The sequence below is a fragment of the Pseudophryne corroboree genome, chromosome 6 (assembly GCF_028390025.1).
Source record: "Pseudophryne corroboree isolate aPseCor3 chromosome 6, aPseCor3.hap2, whole genome shotgun sequence".
In the NCBI taxonomy this organism is placed as follows: domain Eukaryota; kingdom Metazoa; phylum Chordata; class Amphibia; order Anura; family Myobatrachidae; genus Pseudophryne; species Pseudophryne corroboree.
In genome coordinates, this window is record NC_086449.1 from 808,346,820 (window position 1) to 808,363,937 (window position 17,118).

The 17,118-nt window shown below is 46.9% G+C and overlaps 1 protein-coding gene and 1 long non-coding RNA gene across 2 annotated transcripts in view; both read left to right on the top strand.

The window, feature by feature from the left end:
• The first annotated feature begins 641 nt into the window (after positions 1-641).
• The window catches only part of LOC134935765 (uncharacterized), a 46,613-nt gene continuing 30,136 nt past the window's right edge, over positions 642-17,118 (top strand). Inside the window, exon 1 of the long non-coding RNA XR_010180395.1 lies at positions 642-1,073. This is a non-coding gene — a long non-coding RNA (uncharacterized LOC134935765). The remainder of the gene's footprint in view (positions 1,074-17,118) is intronic.
• Positions 2,089-6,020, top strand: LOC134933644 (E3 ubiquitin/ISG15 ligase TRIM25-like). Its single transcript, XM_063929007.1, has one exon. The coding sequence runs from the start codon at positions 2,165-2,167 to the stop codon at positions 3,746-3,748; it is 1,584 nt and encodes a 527-aa protein (XP_063785077.1). The 5' UTR covers positions 2,089-2,164; the 3' UTR covers positions 3,749-6,020.

Consider the following 17,118-nt stretch of genomic DNA (forward strand, 5'->3'; position numbering starts at 1 on the left):
CATTGAAGCAAGGGGCTACGACCCCTTAACCATCGCACGCCCTTTGTACGTGCAATATTTAACCACTCACAATTCTGATTGGAGGTAATACTCCATATAATACAAATATTGCACGCCACAAGGTCGTGCAAGGGTTAAGGGGGCGTAGCCCCTTACGACGGTGTGAAGAGCGCCCATAGGTCGCGATGAATCACCTAGTACAGGCCTGGCCAACCTGTGGCTCTCCAGCTGTTGTAAAACTACAATTCCCATCATGCTTTACCACAGTTTTGCTATTAGGGAATGCTAACATTGTGGCAGGGCATGCTGGGATGTGTAGTTTCACAACATCTGGAGAGCCACAGGTTGGCCAGGCCTGACCTAGTATATATATATATATATATATATATATATACTGTCCATGTGATCCGGCTCTCCTTTAAAATACGGTACTGCACCGGGTGCCCTCGTGATGAATGAAACATACAGGCAATAGACGCGGCACTCCTGGTGTCTGAATCAATAAGAACTCGTAATAGGCAGGTAGTGGTGAACAACGTTTCAATGACGTTTATTGTGTCATTTTCCTCAGGTCTAAAAAACAGTAATACATGTCTTACCTTATAAAGTGTGCAGCACCCTGTGAATGAGGCTGGCGTTCGGCCTGCGGGACCCTGCCCGCCCTCTCCAGCGTACCGGAAATGACGCTACGTTACGTCACTTCCCTCTATCGTGCTCCCCATCACCATAGTGACAAATAAACAATAACAACCGGCAGCTATAGATAAAAATGCACATAGATTAGCCAGCAGAATATCCTGCCAATCTAATGTAACACAGCATGACTCAATATTACAAGTGGCACTGATAGCAAATACCATATTAAACTGCTCAGACAGCAGGTTATCATGTGGGTTATATTACATGCCACAGTCCACGGCTCTTAATGAGTGCCGTGTTTGAACGCAATCAGAAACCACAGTGATAATACATTATGCAATCAGAAACCATAGTAATAATAGATTAATAAGATTAATGTCAAACATAACATGTTTAGGCCGATGGTACAATCAAAAAATGTCAATGAAGCCAAGGTAAATATGCACTACCCCTTGACCAATCTAAAGAAAACTATTATACCCATGGGATTCATTGAGTCCACTTTGTCTAAAAAAAAATTTTCAGAGGATCAATTTTGAAAGAGGAGTAAAAATATCTTAACTTGTAGTAAGTGAGGTAGGATCCTATGGAAAAAAAAATTTAGACAAAAAGTTTTTTAAAATTTTTTTTATATGCATGTACTTTTTATATATAATTCCTTGTTTTGTTTTTCTTCTGTTTTCCACTTTTAATTCCATTTTTTATCTTTTTCATTTGGGCATATTTTATGTTCTGTATCTTTTTGAGAAAAAAAAAATGTTCTCATATGTGTGCACTTTTTTAGTAATTTTTTAATGTTTTAATTGCATATACTCCTTTCTGTCTAGTGCTGTAACTTAATAAATTGGTGGAATTTATATAAACAACCATGTCCTACTAAAAAATTTTAAGCACCATTGGTCGCTCCAAATACCTCACCCCTTCTTTACATATATATATATATATATATGTATGTATATATATATATATATATATATATATATATATAGTGTGGGCTAGGCTCTTACATTTTTTAGTGTAACAACATACTTTGCTATGCTGGCTGCTGTTTGTCACTGGTTCCTGTGCAAAGTCCCCACACACAGAAGTCAGTGGGCGTCCTATAATGAGTTAGTCTGATTCAGTATATGTCCCTGCCTGCGGGCCACTTCATTGCAGTGGGCTCCAGTGCAGCGCGACAGCAGCAGCGCCACTAGTTCCGTCCCTTAGGGGCAGAACTACCAGTAGTGCAGGAGATGCACTGCACCAGGTCTCCTGGTGGAAGCGATCTCCCCTACCAGCCACTGTGGCGCACAGGTTGGAGAGTGACCAAAAAGCTGCACTGTCCCACCAAAATGGGACAGTTGGGAGGTCTGTTGATATTGCCCTGCCAGCACTTTGTCTTTTGGCCCCCGCACCAAACATCAGTGTGGAAATATATGAAACACATCCAGTGTTACCTGAGTTACAGCTCAGCCTCGCCCTGTGTGCAGAATGTGACCTCACTGGTTTCTGAGTGTCAGAGACTTTCTCTCCTGCTGCAGCAATGGCGTCTGCTGATCTGAAACAGAAGCTGGACTGTTCCATCTGCCTGAGCATTTATACTGATCCTGTAACCATGAGATGTGGCCACAACTTCTGCCGGGTCTGTATTGATCGTGTGCTGGATACACAGGAGGGGGCTGGAGCTTATACCTGTCCTGACTGCAGAGCAGAGTGTCAGGAGCGTCCTGCACTGATACGGAACATAACGCTGTGTAACATAGTGGGGCGTTTCCTGTCTACTCGCCCAGATCAGGAGGAGACTGAGATCTTCTGCACTTACTGTGTGGACTCTCCTGTACCTGCTGCTAAATCCTGTCTGCTGTGTGAGGCTTCTCTGTGTGATAAACACCTGAGAGTACACAGCAAGTCAGCAGAACACGTCTTACGTGATCCCACCACTGCCCTGGGGAACAGGAAATGCTCCGTACATAAGAAGATCCTGGAGTATTACTGCACTGAGGACGCTGCCTGTATCTGTGTGTCCTGCAGTTTGGCTGGAGAACACCGGGGACACTTAGTGGAGATGCTGGATGAGGCCTCTGAGAATAAGAAGGAGAAGCTGAGAAATGTTCTGCAGAAACTGACCACAAAGAGAGCAGAGGCTGAGAAAAGAGTCCAGAGACTGCAGGAGCGCAGGAGAGAAGATCAGGGAAAAGCAGCGGGTGTAACACAGACAGTCACTGCCCTGTTTAGAGACATCAGGAGACAGCTGGAAGACCTGGAGAAGAGAGTCCTGAGTGAGATCTCCAGGCTGGAACAGCGTGTTTCACTCTCAGTCTCTGATCTGATCCAGCAGCTGGAAATAAAGAAGGATGAGCTGTCCGGGAAGATGCGTCACATTGAGGAGCTGTGTAACATGTCTGATCCAATGACTGTCTTACAGGAACCAGACACAGGGGACTTGTGTGATACTGAGGACACAGGGGGATATGATAACCAGGTCCGTGGTGCAGGAGATCTGGATGTGGGTCTCATCTCAGGAACATTACACACATTATCTGATATAATAACAGGTATAAATACAGGGATATATGTGCAGGAAGCTACAGACCTATTACTGGATGTAACCACAGCTGGTGATTATATACAGATATCAGGTGACAGGAAAACTGCATCCTGGTCAGCAAACCAGCATCACCCAGTAACACCAGAGAGATTTGAGTATGATCAGGTAATAAGCACCAGGGGATTCTCCTCAGGGCGACATTACTGGGAGGTGGATGTCAGTAAGTCAGCGAGGTGGAGGGTGGGGATGTGTTATCCCAGTATAGACAGGAGAGGAGGTCAGTCACTCATTGGTCGTAATAACAGGTCCTGGTGTCTGTGTAGGATGTTTACTAATCCGTACTCAGTGATATATGACTGTAAAGAGATCCAGTTACCTGACAGTATCCCCTGTGACAGAGTGAGGGTATATCTGGATTATGAGGCAGGACAGCTGTCCTTTTATGCTCTGTGTGACCCCATCAGACACTTACACACCTACACTGCCGCCCTCACTGAGCCCCTCCATGCTGCATTATGGGTAGGGAGAGGTTCTATAACTATATGTGGGGGAGTCAGGAGCTGGGTGATATTACCATAAGAAATCTGCCCAGAGACTGGTGACATCACACGGAAGAAAAACTGAGCATATAACCTATGGAATGAAGCAGTGGGTGGGGCTACAGCTGAGCTATCCCTGTGTAGGGCTTCCACTATTGATATTATGCACTGGTAACTAGCCATCGCATCAAAACTATTAGTTGGAAAAAAATACATGGTTCGCGCACGGGCAAATCATGTTTGCGCAATAGCTAACCGCGGCCGTTCTCGATGTGAAACAGCTGAATTCAGCTGTATTTTAAAATCGAATGGCCATCGCTTCCACACTTTTCGATGGCGGCTGCAAACAATTGTCAATCCCTACTTCCCCAGCACTTGGCTTCTCACTGTAACGTGTGTCTAGCAGGCTTACATCAACTATCTGAGAGTTTTCCAGCTTCCCCGCCTCTGATCAGCTGTAATAACAGGCGGCCAGCGTGATATGTGGAACCCTAATACTTACCTTTGACAGACTCCTTAGATGGACGCTTCGTGTACTTTGGTCTTATTATTCCATCTAATAATCTGTTTCCTCTCTGCTCTGTGGTGACGTCTCTATCCGGCCTTAGCACAACTGTGTTACACCCCCTTTCCCCCTCAAGTCAGACTCCCCATTATTCATGGGGATACATGCGGCTTGTAGACAATCAGAATGTCGCACTAGCACTATGGGGACACGGACACAGCGATGTCGGCAAGTGGGAAATGGGAAATACTACTATAAGGTTAATTCATCATCATTGTAACGTCTGTACTGCCGGTGGGTGTAACAACCTGTAAGTAGCATGTCACACTTGCCGTGTCTGTGTTCCGGAATCCCCATAATGCGTGTGTGACATTCTGCTTGTCGACATGCCGACTACTTCCCATGTATGTGCTGCCGGCAGCTTTATATGCTTGCTGTAAGAGTGGCTATGGGCTAATTATGGCTGGTGATGGGATATTGGCTCAGATGCATCAGTTGGAGGTAAGTGGGCCGGATTCAGAGTCTGATGCAGCTGCAGCTGGGTATTTGTCAGCTTCTTGCCGACACAAAGCCGTTCCCTTGTGTACAGGTGTGCACCTACTGTAAATGAGCGAGGACTGAGACGCCCACTCTCAGCAGGAGAAGACGCTGTACTTACATCCAGTGCTCCCTTATACACGGTGGCATCATCAATACCTGCACTGACACTTTCCTGCGACACACCTGCCACACCCCTATAATACACATTGCCCACCCCAGTTACCTTCCAGTCACTGCTCAGTAACACCCCATATGCTGGTCTGTGTGCATTGGAATCTGTACTGCGACTGTAAGGAAACCATTGGGACGCAAGCACAGAAACATTGGGGGTCATTCTGAGTTGTTCGCTCGCTAGCAGTTTTTAGCAGCCGTGCAAACGCTATGCCGCCTCCCACCGGGAGTGTATTTTAGCTTAGCAGAAGTGCGAACGAAAAGATCGCAGAGCGGCTACAAAGTTTTTTTGTGCAGTTTCTGAGTAGCTCAAAACCTACTCAGCTCTTGCGATGACTTCAGACTGTTCAGTTCCTGTTTTGACGTCACAAACACACCCTGCGTTCGGCCAGCCACGCCTGCGTTTTTCCTGGCACGCCTGCGTTTTTTTGAACACTCCCTGAAAACGGTCAGTTGACACCCAGAAACTCCCACTTCATGTCAATCACTCTGCGGTCAGCAGTGCGACGGAAAAGCGTCGCGAGACCTTGTGTAAAAGTACATCGGGCGTTGTGAAAGTGTGTTGCGCATGCGCATTGCACCGCATACGCATGCGCAGAAGTGCCGTTTTTTTGCTTCATCGCTGCGCAGCGAACATTTTCAGCTGGTGATCAACTCGGAATGACCCCCTAATCGCATCATTCTGCTTTATCACTGTGTGACTAGACTATTACAGTATATCACATTATACTTGTGTTATTTCTCAGAATCACACTGTGTACTAATATAAAAAATTATTAGTGTGTCTGTATAACACCAGTGTAAATGCTGAGTATACCAGTAAGTGAATATGATGTACACCGCTGTGTAACTGTTACACTAACCTGCAGAAATGAATAAATACATAAACTGAGGTTATACGCACAGTGTTGGGAGCTTTTTTTGACCATGTTGACTCAATGCATTTCGACTGGGGTCGACCAGACTATGAACCTTTTCACTGTCAACCTATTATCCGGATACATGTGGCTCTGGCCCCTTGCTTTACCTGCTGTGTGGCACAATAACAAAGACAATTCGATGCAAAGATTATTTTGGTCACTAATTATCCAATTAACATGATAGCGAGTTGATTCATAGCCTTTGTTACTCGCAAGATCTAAAGGAACATTTCAATAAAAACACAATCAAAATTGGTTCAGTCGTTCTCAAGTTTATCATGAACTGCACTCGCCACTCCCAGGAGAGGGGTGCATTCACGTGCTCCCCACCCCTATGTTGGGGTGCGGTGGGCTGTGACCACCGAACTCAAATATACATATACAGAGAACCCTGCACTCTCCTTGGCAGCTTCATTCACCTCAATGTTTTAGTATACATCTGAATAAACAATGGGGTTTTGGTTTATAAAATGTACAATGCATGTAAGCCTGCAACCCACTCCACGGGACCCCATTTCACCGCAAGTCCTACTTTATCACATAAACTTTCACGTAGATTTTTTAGGGACCTGGCTACTACTGTCTCATAGGGGAAAATATATATATATATATATATATATATATATGTGTGTGTGTGTGTGTGTGTGTGTGTGTGTGAGGTGGGTGCATTCTACTTCTTGACCACAAGATGTCCTCTCACCGTTTCTTTTAATTTGTTTACTAAATAGCCAATTAAGATGATAGCAAGATGATTCATAGCTATTCGGAGGATCTGGAGGAACATTTCAGTGAAAACCCTATAAAAATCGGTTCAGTCGTTGCACATACATACATACGTACGTACGTACATATATATATTTATATATATATATATATATATATATATATGCAATAGAAGGGAATGGGGGTATAAGCGACCAACGGTGTTATAAAAAATGACTAATAAAAGAACAATACCCAATGTATATAAAAATGTATATACAATTTATTATAACAACAGGAGCATAAAAAGAAGACACAGATGGTATTCATCAAGTCTGTGAGACGAAACGCGTTGGACCAATCCCTTAGATGACCTCTGCTTAAGAAAAGATACATATATATCTCTTATTTATATATACGTTTCTACACATATATTTATGCTCATTTAATTATTTTTTTATACCATCTGTGTCTTTTTTTAAAAACATTTTTTTGTGAATTTATGTCGTATGTGAACAATTTATATATATATATATATTCTTTTATATAATATTATTTTTTATGCTCCTGTTATAATAAATTGTATATACATTTTTATATACATTGGGTAGTATTCTTTTATTAGTCATTTTTTATAACACCATTGGTCGCTTATACCCCCATTCCCTTCTATTGCATAAAATTCTTACAGGGACTTACCACCCCTGTGTACCTGGGGAATAGCTGACGCCCATATATATTGCGGAGTGTTTTTTAATATATATTTTTTATACATTTATATATATGACTGTACAAATTTTTATTATGCTAACGGTTGCCAGATAACGTCAGGCTGGTTTGCTTCACAAGTGGCGCAATATTTTTAATCATAGACAATATATTACATATATATATATATATATATATATATAAAAATAGAGACTAGCGCCTGGGAATATCCTAATTTAGATACACAAACATGTGAATTTGGAAACAATCTGTTTCCTTATTTGCAAACATGCGACACTCCCCGTCTATCAATGGGTGGCAGCTCCTGCCTAGTGAATAGGTAAAATGTGGAACAAATGAAGTGCACGAGAGCGCCTACTAGTGTCTGGCGTATAAATTTTTAGTGTAACCATAACCATTCACCCTGTGAATCACGTGGACACAGTAAAAATAAAGGCAACAACTTAGCTTCTTTAAATGCCTTCAGTCTGATGACTCTTAGGAGCATGTAAATTAAAAAGAGAAAAGAACATAGTGTGTACTGTTTTCAAAATATTTACATGTGTGCTCTTAATTAGGAACACTGCTGGTCCCAATAACAGTAAAAGAGTAAGCTTAGATAAAAAAATAAGATTTTAAACCTACCGGTAAATCTTTTTCTCGTAGTCCGTAGAGGATGCTGGGGACTCCGTAAGGACCATGGGGATAGACGGGCTCCGCAGGAGACATGGGCACTTTAAGAAAGAACTTTAGGTATGGGTGTGCCCTGGCTCCTCCCTCTATGCCCCTCCTCCAGACCTCAGTTAGAGAAACTGTGCCCAGAGGAGACGGACAGTACGAGGAAAGGATTTTTGTTAATCCAAGGGCAAGATTCATACCAGCCACACCATTCACACCGTATAACTTGTGATATACTAACCAGTTAACAGTATGAAAACAACATAGCATCAGTCCGAGACCGATGAAAACTATAACATAACCATTATGTAAGCAAAACTATATACAAGTCTTGCAGAAGTAGTCCGCACTTGGGACGGGCGCCCAGCATCCTCTACGGACTACGAGAAAAAGATTTACCGGTAGGTTTAAAATCTTATTTTCTCTTACATCCTAGAGGATGCTGGGGACTCCGTAAGGACCATGGGGATTATACCAAAGCTCCCAAACGGGCGGGAGAGTGCGGATGACTCTGCAGCACCGATTGAGCAAACAGGAGGTCCTCCTCAGCCAGGGTATCAAACTTATAGAACTTTGCAAAGGTGTTTGAACCTGACCAAGTAGCAGCTCGGCACAGCTGTAATGCCGAGACCCCACGGGCAGCCGCCCAAGAAGAGCCCACCTTCCTAGTGGAATGGGCCTTAACCGATTTTGGTAACGGCAATCCAGCCGTAGAATAAGCCTGCTGAATCGTGTTACAGATCCAGCTAGCAATAGTTTTGAAGCAGGAGCGCCAACCTTCTTGGCTGCATACAGGACAAACAGAGCTTCTGTTTTTCTGATCCTAGCCGTTCTGGCCACGTAAATTTTCAAAGCCCTGACTACATCAAGGAACTCGGAATCCTCCAAGTCCCGCGTAGCCACAGGCACCACAATAGGTTGGTTCATATGAAAAGATGACACCACCTTAGGCAATAATTGAGGACGGGTCCGCAATTCCACTCTATCCGTATGGAAAACCAGATAGGGGCTTTTATGAGACAAAGCCGCCAATTCAGACACTCACTTAGCCGAAGCCAAGGCTAATAACATGACCACCTTCCAAGTGAGATATTTTAACTCCACCGTTTTAAGTGGTTCAAACCAGTGCGACTTAAGGAAACTCAACACCCCGTTAAGGTCCCAAGGCGCCACCAGAGGTACAAAAGGAGGTTGAATATGCAGCACTCCTTTCACAAAAGTTTGTACTTCTGGAAGAGAAGCTAATTCCTTCTGAAAGAAAATGGATAGGGCCGAAATCTGAACCCTAATGGAGCCTAGTTTTAGGCCCAAATTCACTCCAGTTAGTAGGAAATGAAGGAAACGGCCCAGATGGAATTCTTCCGTAGGAGCATTCCTGGCCTCACACCAAGAAACATACTTTCGCCATATACGGTGATAATGTTTAGCTGTCACGTCCTTGCTAACCTTTATCAGAGTAGGAATGACCTCATCCGGAATGCCCTTTTCCGCTAGGATCCGGCGTTCAACCGCCATGCTGTCAAACGCAGCCGCGGTAAGTCTTGGAACAGACAGGGCCCCTGTTGCAACAGGTCCTGTCTTAGAGGAAGAGGCCACGGATCTTCTGTGAGCATTTCCTGCAGATCCGGATACCAGGCCCTTCGTGGCCAATCTGGAACAATGAGAATTGTCCTCACTCCTCTTTTTCTTATTATTCTCAACACCTTGGGTATGAGAGGAAGAGGAGGAAACACATAGACCGACTGGAACACCCACGGTGTCACTAGGGCGTCCACAGCTACCGCCTGAGGGTCTCTTGATCTGGCGCAATACCTCTGTAGCTTTTTGTTGAGGCGGGACGCCATCATGTCTATCTGGGGCAGTCCCCACTGACTTGCAATCTGTGCGAAGACTTCCTGATGAAGTCCCCACTCTCCTGGATGCAGGTCGTGTCTGCTGAGGAAGTCTGCTTCCCAGTTGTCCACTCCCGGAATGAACACTGCTGACAGTGCGCTTACATGATTTTCTGCCCAGCGAAGAATCCTGGTGGCTTCCGCCATGCCACTCTGCTCCTTGTGCCGCCTTGGCGGTTTACATGAGCCACTGCGGTGATGTTGTCTGACTGGATCAGAACTGGTTGGTCGCGAAGTAAGGTCTACGCTTGACGAAGGGCGTTGTATATGGCCCTCAGTTCCAGGATGTTGATGTGAAGACAAGTCTCTTGACTTGACCAAAGACCTTGGAAGTTTCTTCCCTGTGTGACTGCTCCCCAACCTCGGAGGCTCGCCATGATCCAGTCCTGAATGCTGAACCTGCAGCCTTCTAGAAGGTGAGCACTCTGCAGCCACCACAGGAGAGATACACTGGCTCTGGGGGACAGGGTGATCAACTGATGAATCTGTAGATGTGACCCGGACCACTTGTCCAGTAGGTCCCATTGGAAAGTCCTCACATGGAACCTGCCGAAGGGAATGGCCTCGTATGATGCCACCATCTTTCCCAGGTCTCGAGTGCAGTGATGCACTGACACCTGTTTTGGCTTCAATAGGTTCCTGACCAGAGTAATGAGTTCCTGAGCTTTTTCTATCGGAAGATAAACCCTTTTCTGGTCTGTATCCAGAATCATGCCCAAGAAGGTCAGACGAGTCGTAGGAACCAACTGCGACTTCGGGATATTGAGAATCCAGCCGTGTTGCTGTAACACCTTCAGTGAAAGTGATACGCTGTTCAGCAACTGCTCTCTTGATCTCGCTTTTATGAGGAGATCGTCCAAGTACGGGATAATTGTGACACCTTGCTTGCGCAGGAGCACCATCATTTCCGCCATTACCTTGGTGAAAATCCTCAGGGCCGTGGAAAGCCCAAACGGCAACGTCTGAAATTGGTAATGACAATCCTGTACCGCAAATCTCAGGTACGCCTGATGAGGTGGATAAATGGGAACATGAAGGTATGCATCCTTATGTCCAGAGATACCATAAAATCCTCCCCTTCCAGGCTGGCGATGACCGCTCTGAGCGATTCCATCTTGAACTTGAACCTTTTCAAGTATAGGTTCAGGGATTTTAAATTTAAAATGGGTCTGACCGAACCGTCCGGTTTCGGGACTACAAACAGGGTTGAGTAATATCCCCTTCCTTGTTGAAGCAGGGGAACCTTGACCACCACCTGTTGAAGATACAATTTGTGAATTGCACTTAACACTATCTCCCTTTCTGGGGGAGAAGCCGGTAGGGCCGATTTGAAAAACCGGCGAGGAGGCACCTCCTCGAATTCCAGCTTGTAACCTTGTGAAACAATTTCTATTGCCCAGGGATCCACCTGTGAGTGAACCCAGATGTGGCTGAAAATTCGAAGATGTGCCCCCACTGGGGCGGACTCCCTTAGCGAAGCCCCAGCGTCATGCGGTGGATTTTGTAGAGGCCGGGGAGGACTTCTGTTCCTGGGAACTAGCTGTGTTGTGCAGCTTTTTCCCTCTGCCCTTACCTCTGGCAAGAAAGGACGCACCTCGTACTCTCTTGTTTTTCTGTGACCGAAAGGACTGCATTTGATAATGTGGAGCTTTCTTAGGCTGTGAGGGAATATAAGGCAAAAAAAATTGATTTACCAGCTGTAGCTGTGGAGACGAGGTCCGAGAGACCTTCCCCAAACAATTCCTCACCCCTGTAAGGTAAAACCTCCATATGCCTCTTTGAGTCGGCATCACCTGTCCATTGCCGGGTCCATAGGACTCGTCTAGCAGAAATCGACATAGCGTTGACTCTAGAACCCAGTAGACCAATGTCTCTTTGAGCATCTCTCATATATAAGACAGCATCTTTTATATGGCCTAGTGTCAATAAAATGGTATCCTTATCTAGGGTCTCAATCTCCGCTGATAAGGTATCTGTCCATGCTGCTACAGCGCTGCAAACCCAGGCCGACGCAATTGCCGGTCTGAGTAAGGTACCAGAATGTGTGTAAATGGACTTCAAGGTAACCTCCTGCTTGCGATCAGCAGGATCCCTGAGGGTAGCCGTATCTTGGGATGGCAGCGCTACTTTTTTGGATAAGCGTGTCAACGCCTTGTCCACCCTAGGGGAGGATTCCCACCGTATCCTATCCTTTGCCGGGAAAGGATACGCCATAAGAATCCTTTTGGGAATTTGCAGTTTTTTGTCTGGAGATTCCCACGCTTTTTTACACAACTCGTTCAGCTCATGAGAGGGGGGAAAGGTTACCTCAGGTTTCTTTCCCTTATACATGTGTACCCTCGTGTCAGGGACAGGGGGTTCCTCTGTGCTATGCAAAACATCTTTTATTGCAATAATCATATATCGAATACATTTAGCCAATTTTGGCTGTAACTTTGCATCATCATAGTCGACACTGGAGTCAGAATCCGTGTCGGTATCAGTGTCTACTATTTGGGATAGTGGGCGCTTTTGAGACCCCGAAGGTCCCTGCGACATAGGGACAGACATGGGTTGACACCCTGGCTGTTCCCTAGCTTCAGCTTTGTCTAATCTTTTGTGCAATAAATTCACATTAGCACTTAAAACATTCCACATATCCATCCAGTCAGGTGTCGGCGTTGTCGACAGAGACACCACATTCATTTGCTCCATCTCCTCCCTAGGAGAGCCTTCTACCTCAGACATGTCGACACATGCGTACCGACACACCACACACTCAGGGAATTCTCTTATCTGGAGACAGTTCCCCCACAAGGCCCTTTGGAGAGACAGAGAGAGAGTATGCCAGCACACACCCAGCGCTAATGACCCAGGAAAAAACACACAATATGTTTACCCAGTAGCGCTGTAATCTGTATATTTGCGCCAAATTATGTGCCAAATTATGTTATGTGCCAAATTATGTGCCCCTCCCCCCGTTCTTCAAAACCCTCTTTCACCGTGGATAAGCAGGGGAGAGTTCGGGGAGCTTCCTCTCAGCGCTGTGCTGTGGAGAAAATGGCACTGGTGAGTGCTGAGGAAGAAGCCCCGCCCCCTCAGCGGCGGGCTTCTGTCCCGCTAAAATATATACAGTGCCCAGCTGTATATATATACTTTATGCCAGAAATGAAATTTATATTGCTGCCCAGGGCACCCCCCCCCCCCCCCCCTGCGACCTGCACCCTTACAGTGACTGCCATTTGTGTGTGCTGTGTGGGAGCAATGGCGCACAGCGTTACTGCTGTGCGTTACCTCAGTGAAGATCTGAAGTCTTCTTTCTTCTCATACTCACCCGGCTTCTATCTTCCGGCTCTGTGAGGAGGACGGCGGCGCGGCTCTGGGACGGACGGCGAGGGTGAGACCTGCGTACCAATCCCTCTGGAGCTAATGGTGTCCAGTAGCCTAAGAATCAGAGCCTAACATTAAAGTAGGTCTGTTTCTCTCCCCTCAGTCCCACGATGCAGGGAGTCTGTTGCCAGCAGGCTCCCTGAAAATAAAAAACCTAACAAATATACTTTCTTTCAGGAAACTCAGGAGAGCTCCCTGTAATGCACCCAGTCTCCTATGGGCACAGTAGTAAACTCAGGTCTGGAGGAGGGGCATAGAGGGAGGAGCCAGTGCACACCCATACCTAAAGTTCTATCTTAAAGTGCCCATGTCTCCTGCGGAGCCCGTCTATCCCCATGGTCCTTATGGAGTCCCCAGCATCCTCTAGGACGTAAGAGAAAGAAAGAAAACTGTTTTAATATACACAATCCAATGGTAAATGCAGGTAGCAAACGTACAAGGTAAAAATATAAAAACAGCTTATCTGTCCGCTATGGGAAGTTCTGGGTGAGCATCAATTCCCTGTTCCAACGCGTTTCGTCCTATTGCGAGGACTTCAACACCCCTTGATGAAGTCCTTGCAACAGCCTGCCTGCAGCGTGGGACTAAGGGGGAAAGCAGTGTCCGCCCTGCGGGGTCTGAGCCACTGACTCCGCTGACTGGACACTGAGCTCCAGAGGGGTCGGATCGTTCTCCGCCACAGGGGACAGCACGCCCCAGCAGCATGCCGCCAACCCCTCACAGAGCTGAAGAGTGGTGAGACACCGACCCCCCTAGCAAGCTGGGGGCCAGTGTGAAGATGGCGCCACAGGGGAGGAAGCGCAGTATTAACTGCGCTCCTATGAAGGTCCAGAGGCACATGGCGCGGCGCTGTGAGGGGCACCCTGGGCCAGCGCTTACCCCCACACTGGTCAGCAAGTCTGTCGGGGTCCTCGGATCTCAGCCAGCACATTTCTCCTCAGGCCAGTATAATCGGTGAAGAGCGGGAATACAGTGCCATTAAGGGGGTGGAGCTTCTCAGAGCGGACCCAGCAGCGTTCCAGCACCATTTTCCTGCCTGCACAGCGCTGGATGGAAGAACAGGTCCCTCCACAGCAACTCCAGCTATCATTACACGGTACCAGGGGGTTGTAGAAGGGAGGGGAAGCTGTAAAACGATTGTGTCTCCTATTAAGGGACACAGTCTGTGCTGGTAAGGGGTCTCCCTTTACTGAAAGCGTTGTGGTGTGGGTTGGCTCCGATCTCTGTGTCTCTCTTGCCATTCTTGGGGGGGAAACACTGTCTGCCCCCACGTGTGTGTGTGTGTGTGTGTGTGTGTGTGTGTGTGTGTGTGTGTGTGTGTGTGTGTGTGTGTGGTGTTTGGTGGTCTCCTTAAGCTATGTCCAGGGACACTGTGTCATGTGCTGCAGAGGATTTATCCTCCCATCCCATTCCATGTAATCAGGATAGCACTGGTTTAGCACAGATACCAGCAAGGGAACCAGAGTGGTTTTCCTCTATCAAATCTTGGTTTTCTCAGATTTCTGACAGGGTTGCAAGTAATGAATCTGCAACCGAGGTATTACAGAGCTCTATGGCAGTATGGCCTGTTTCTGGTACCCCAGGACGCCCCTCTATATACCCCCACAAACGTGCGCTTATGCATGTCAAACAAGACGACACGGATACCGATTCTGACACTACAGACGGTGATGGGGATGTGTTGCGGGGGTCCGCATCTCTTGCAAAGGGGTTGCAATTGTTGATAGAGGCTATCAGGGATGTGTTAAATGTTAATGATACCACACCTGAGCAGGTTGAGGAGGCTTTTTTCACTGAAAATAAAAAAGCCTCGCTAACCTTCCCTGCGTCAAAGGAATTGAATGCTATATTTGAAAAAGCATGGGAAAACCCTGAGAAAAAATTCCAGGTCCCTAAAAGGGTCCAGGTGGCATTTCCTTTCCCTGAGGAGGACAGGAAAAAATGGGAAAACCCGCCAATTGTTGATGCCTCTGTGTCCAGACTCTCAAAGAAGGTGGTTTTGCCTGTTCCGGGATCTACCGCCTTAAAGGAGACGGCTGATAGAAAAATTGATAACACGCTTAAATCAATGTATACTGCTACAGGGGCCATATTACGTCACACTATTGCTACTGCATGGATTGCAAAGGCTATAGTAAAGTGGTCGGCTACCTTACTTGAGGATTTGGATCCTATGGATAGAGATGATGTTGCTTTGTATTTACACAACATACATGATTCTGCAGGTTTTATGGTAGAATCCATGAAAGACCTGGGTTCCATGGCTGCGGGAATTTCTTCCATGTCTGTTTCAGCTCGTCGGGGACTGTGGCTGCGCCAGTGGTCGGCCAACACGGAATCCAGAAGAAGTGTGGAGTCCCTACCCTATACAGGTCAGGCTCTCTTTGGGGAAGCTCTAGACGCGTGGATATCCACCGCTACAGCGGGTAAGTCTTCGTTTCTTCCCTCAGCAGCACCTGCTCCGAAGAAATCTTTCTCTTCATCTGCAACACAGTCCTTTCGGCCTAACAAGCCCAGAAAGGCCAGAACATCCAATACCTTCTTTAGGGGAGGTCGGGTTAAGTCCAAGAAACCTGCCGCTGCAGGTTCCCAGGAACAAAAGCCTACTTCGGGCACGTCAAAGTCCTCCGCATGACGGTGGACTGCACGCCCCGGTGGTGGGGCCAGTGGGAGCGAGACTCAGACACTTCAGTCATGTCTGGGTATCATCCGGCCTGGATCCCTGGGTGATAGATATTGTGTCTCAGGGATACAGGCTGGAATTTCAAAGTCTCCCTCATCGCTTTTTCAAGTCAGGCTTACCAACTCTGTTGGAGGACAGCACGGTACTACAAGACGCTGTCCAAAAGCTGGTGGAGGAACAGGTCATTGTGCCAGTGCCACCTCACATGCTGACCAAAGGTTACTATTCGAACCTTTTCGTGCCGGATGGTTCAGTCAGGCCCATTCTGAACCTAAAATCATTGAACCCCTTTCTAAGGGAGTTCAAGTTCAAGATGGAGTCTCTCAGGGCAGTGATATCAGGTCTGGAAGAGGGGGGATTCCTGTTATCCCTGGATATCAAGGATGCGTACCTCCACATTCCGATCTGGCTGCCACATCAGGCTTTTCTCTGCTTCGCATTGCTGGACTGTCATTTCCAGTTCCAGGCCCTGCCATTCGGCCTCTCCACAGCACTGAGGGTGTTTACCAAGGTGATGGCGGAAATGATGATTCTCCTCCGCAAGCAAGGGGTGAACATCATTCCATATCTGGACGATCTGCTGATAAAGGCATCATCCAAGGAGAAGCTACTGCAGTCCATTGTTCTCACAACACGACTGCTCCAGAGTCACGGTTGGATTCTGAACCTTCCAAAGTCACATTTGGAACCAACCCAGAGGTTGTCATTTCTGGGAATGATCCTGGATACGGAAGTGCAGAGGGTGTTTCTTCCACAGGAAAAGGCGTTGGTGATACAAGCTATGGTCCGGGATGTCCTGAAGCCACCCCAGGTGTCGGTTCATCAATGCATTCGCCTATTGGGAAAGATGGTGGCCTCTTACGAGGCTCTCCAGTACGGGAGGTTCCACGCTCGGACCTTCCAACTGGATCTCCTGGACAAGTAGTTGGGATCTCGCCTCCACATGCACCAGAGAATTCGTCTGTCGCCAAGGGCAAGGATTTCACTCTTCTGGTGGCTCCAATTGCCTCACCTTCTGGAGGGCCGCAGGTTCGGGATTCAGGACTGGGTCCTTTTAACCACGGATGCGAGCCTCCGGGGCTGGGGAGCAGTCACTCAAGGAGTAACCTTCCAAGGACGATGGTCAAGCCTGGAAGCCGGCCTGCCCATCAACATCCTGGAACTAAGAGGCATCTACAACAGTCTTCTTCAGGCGGCCCCTCTTCTGAGAAATCGGGCCATTCAAGTGCAGTCAGACAACGT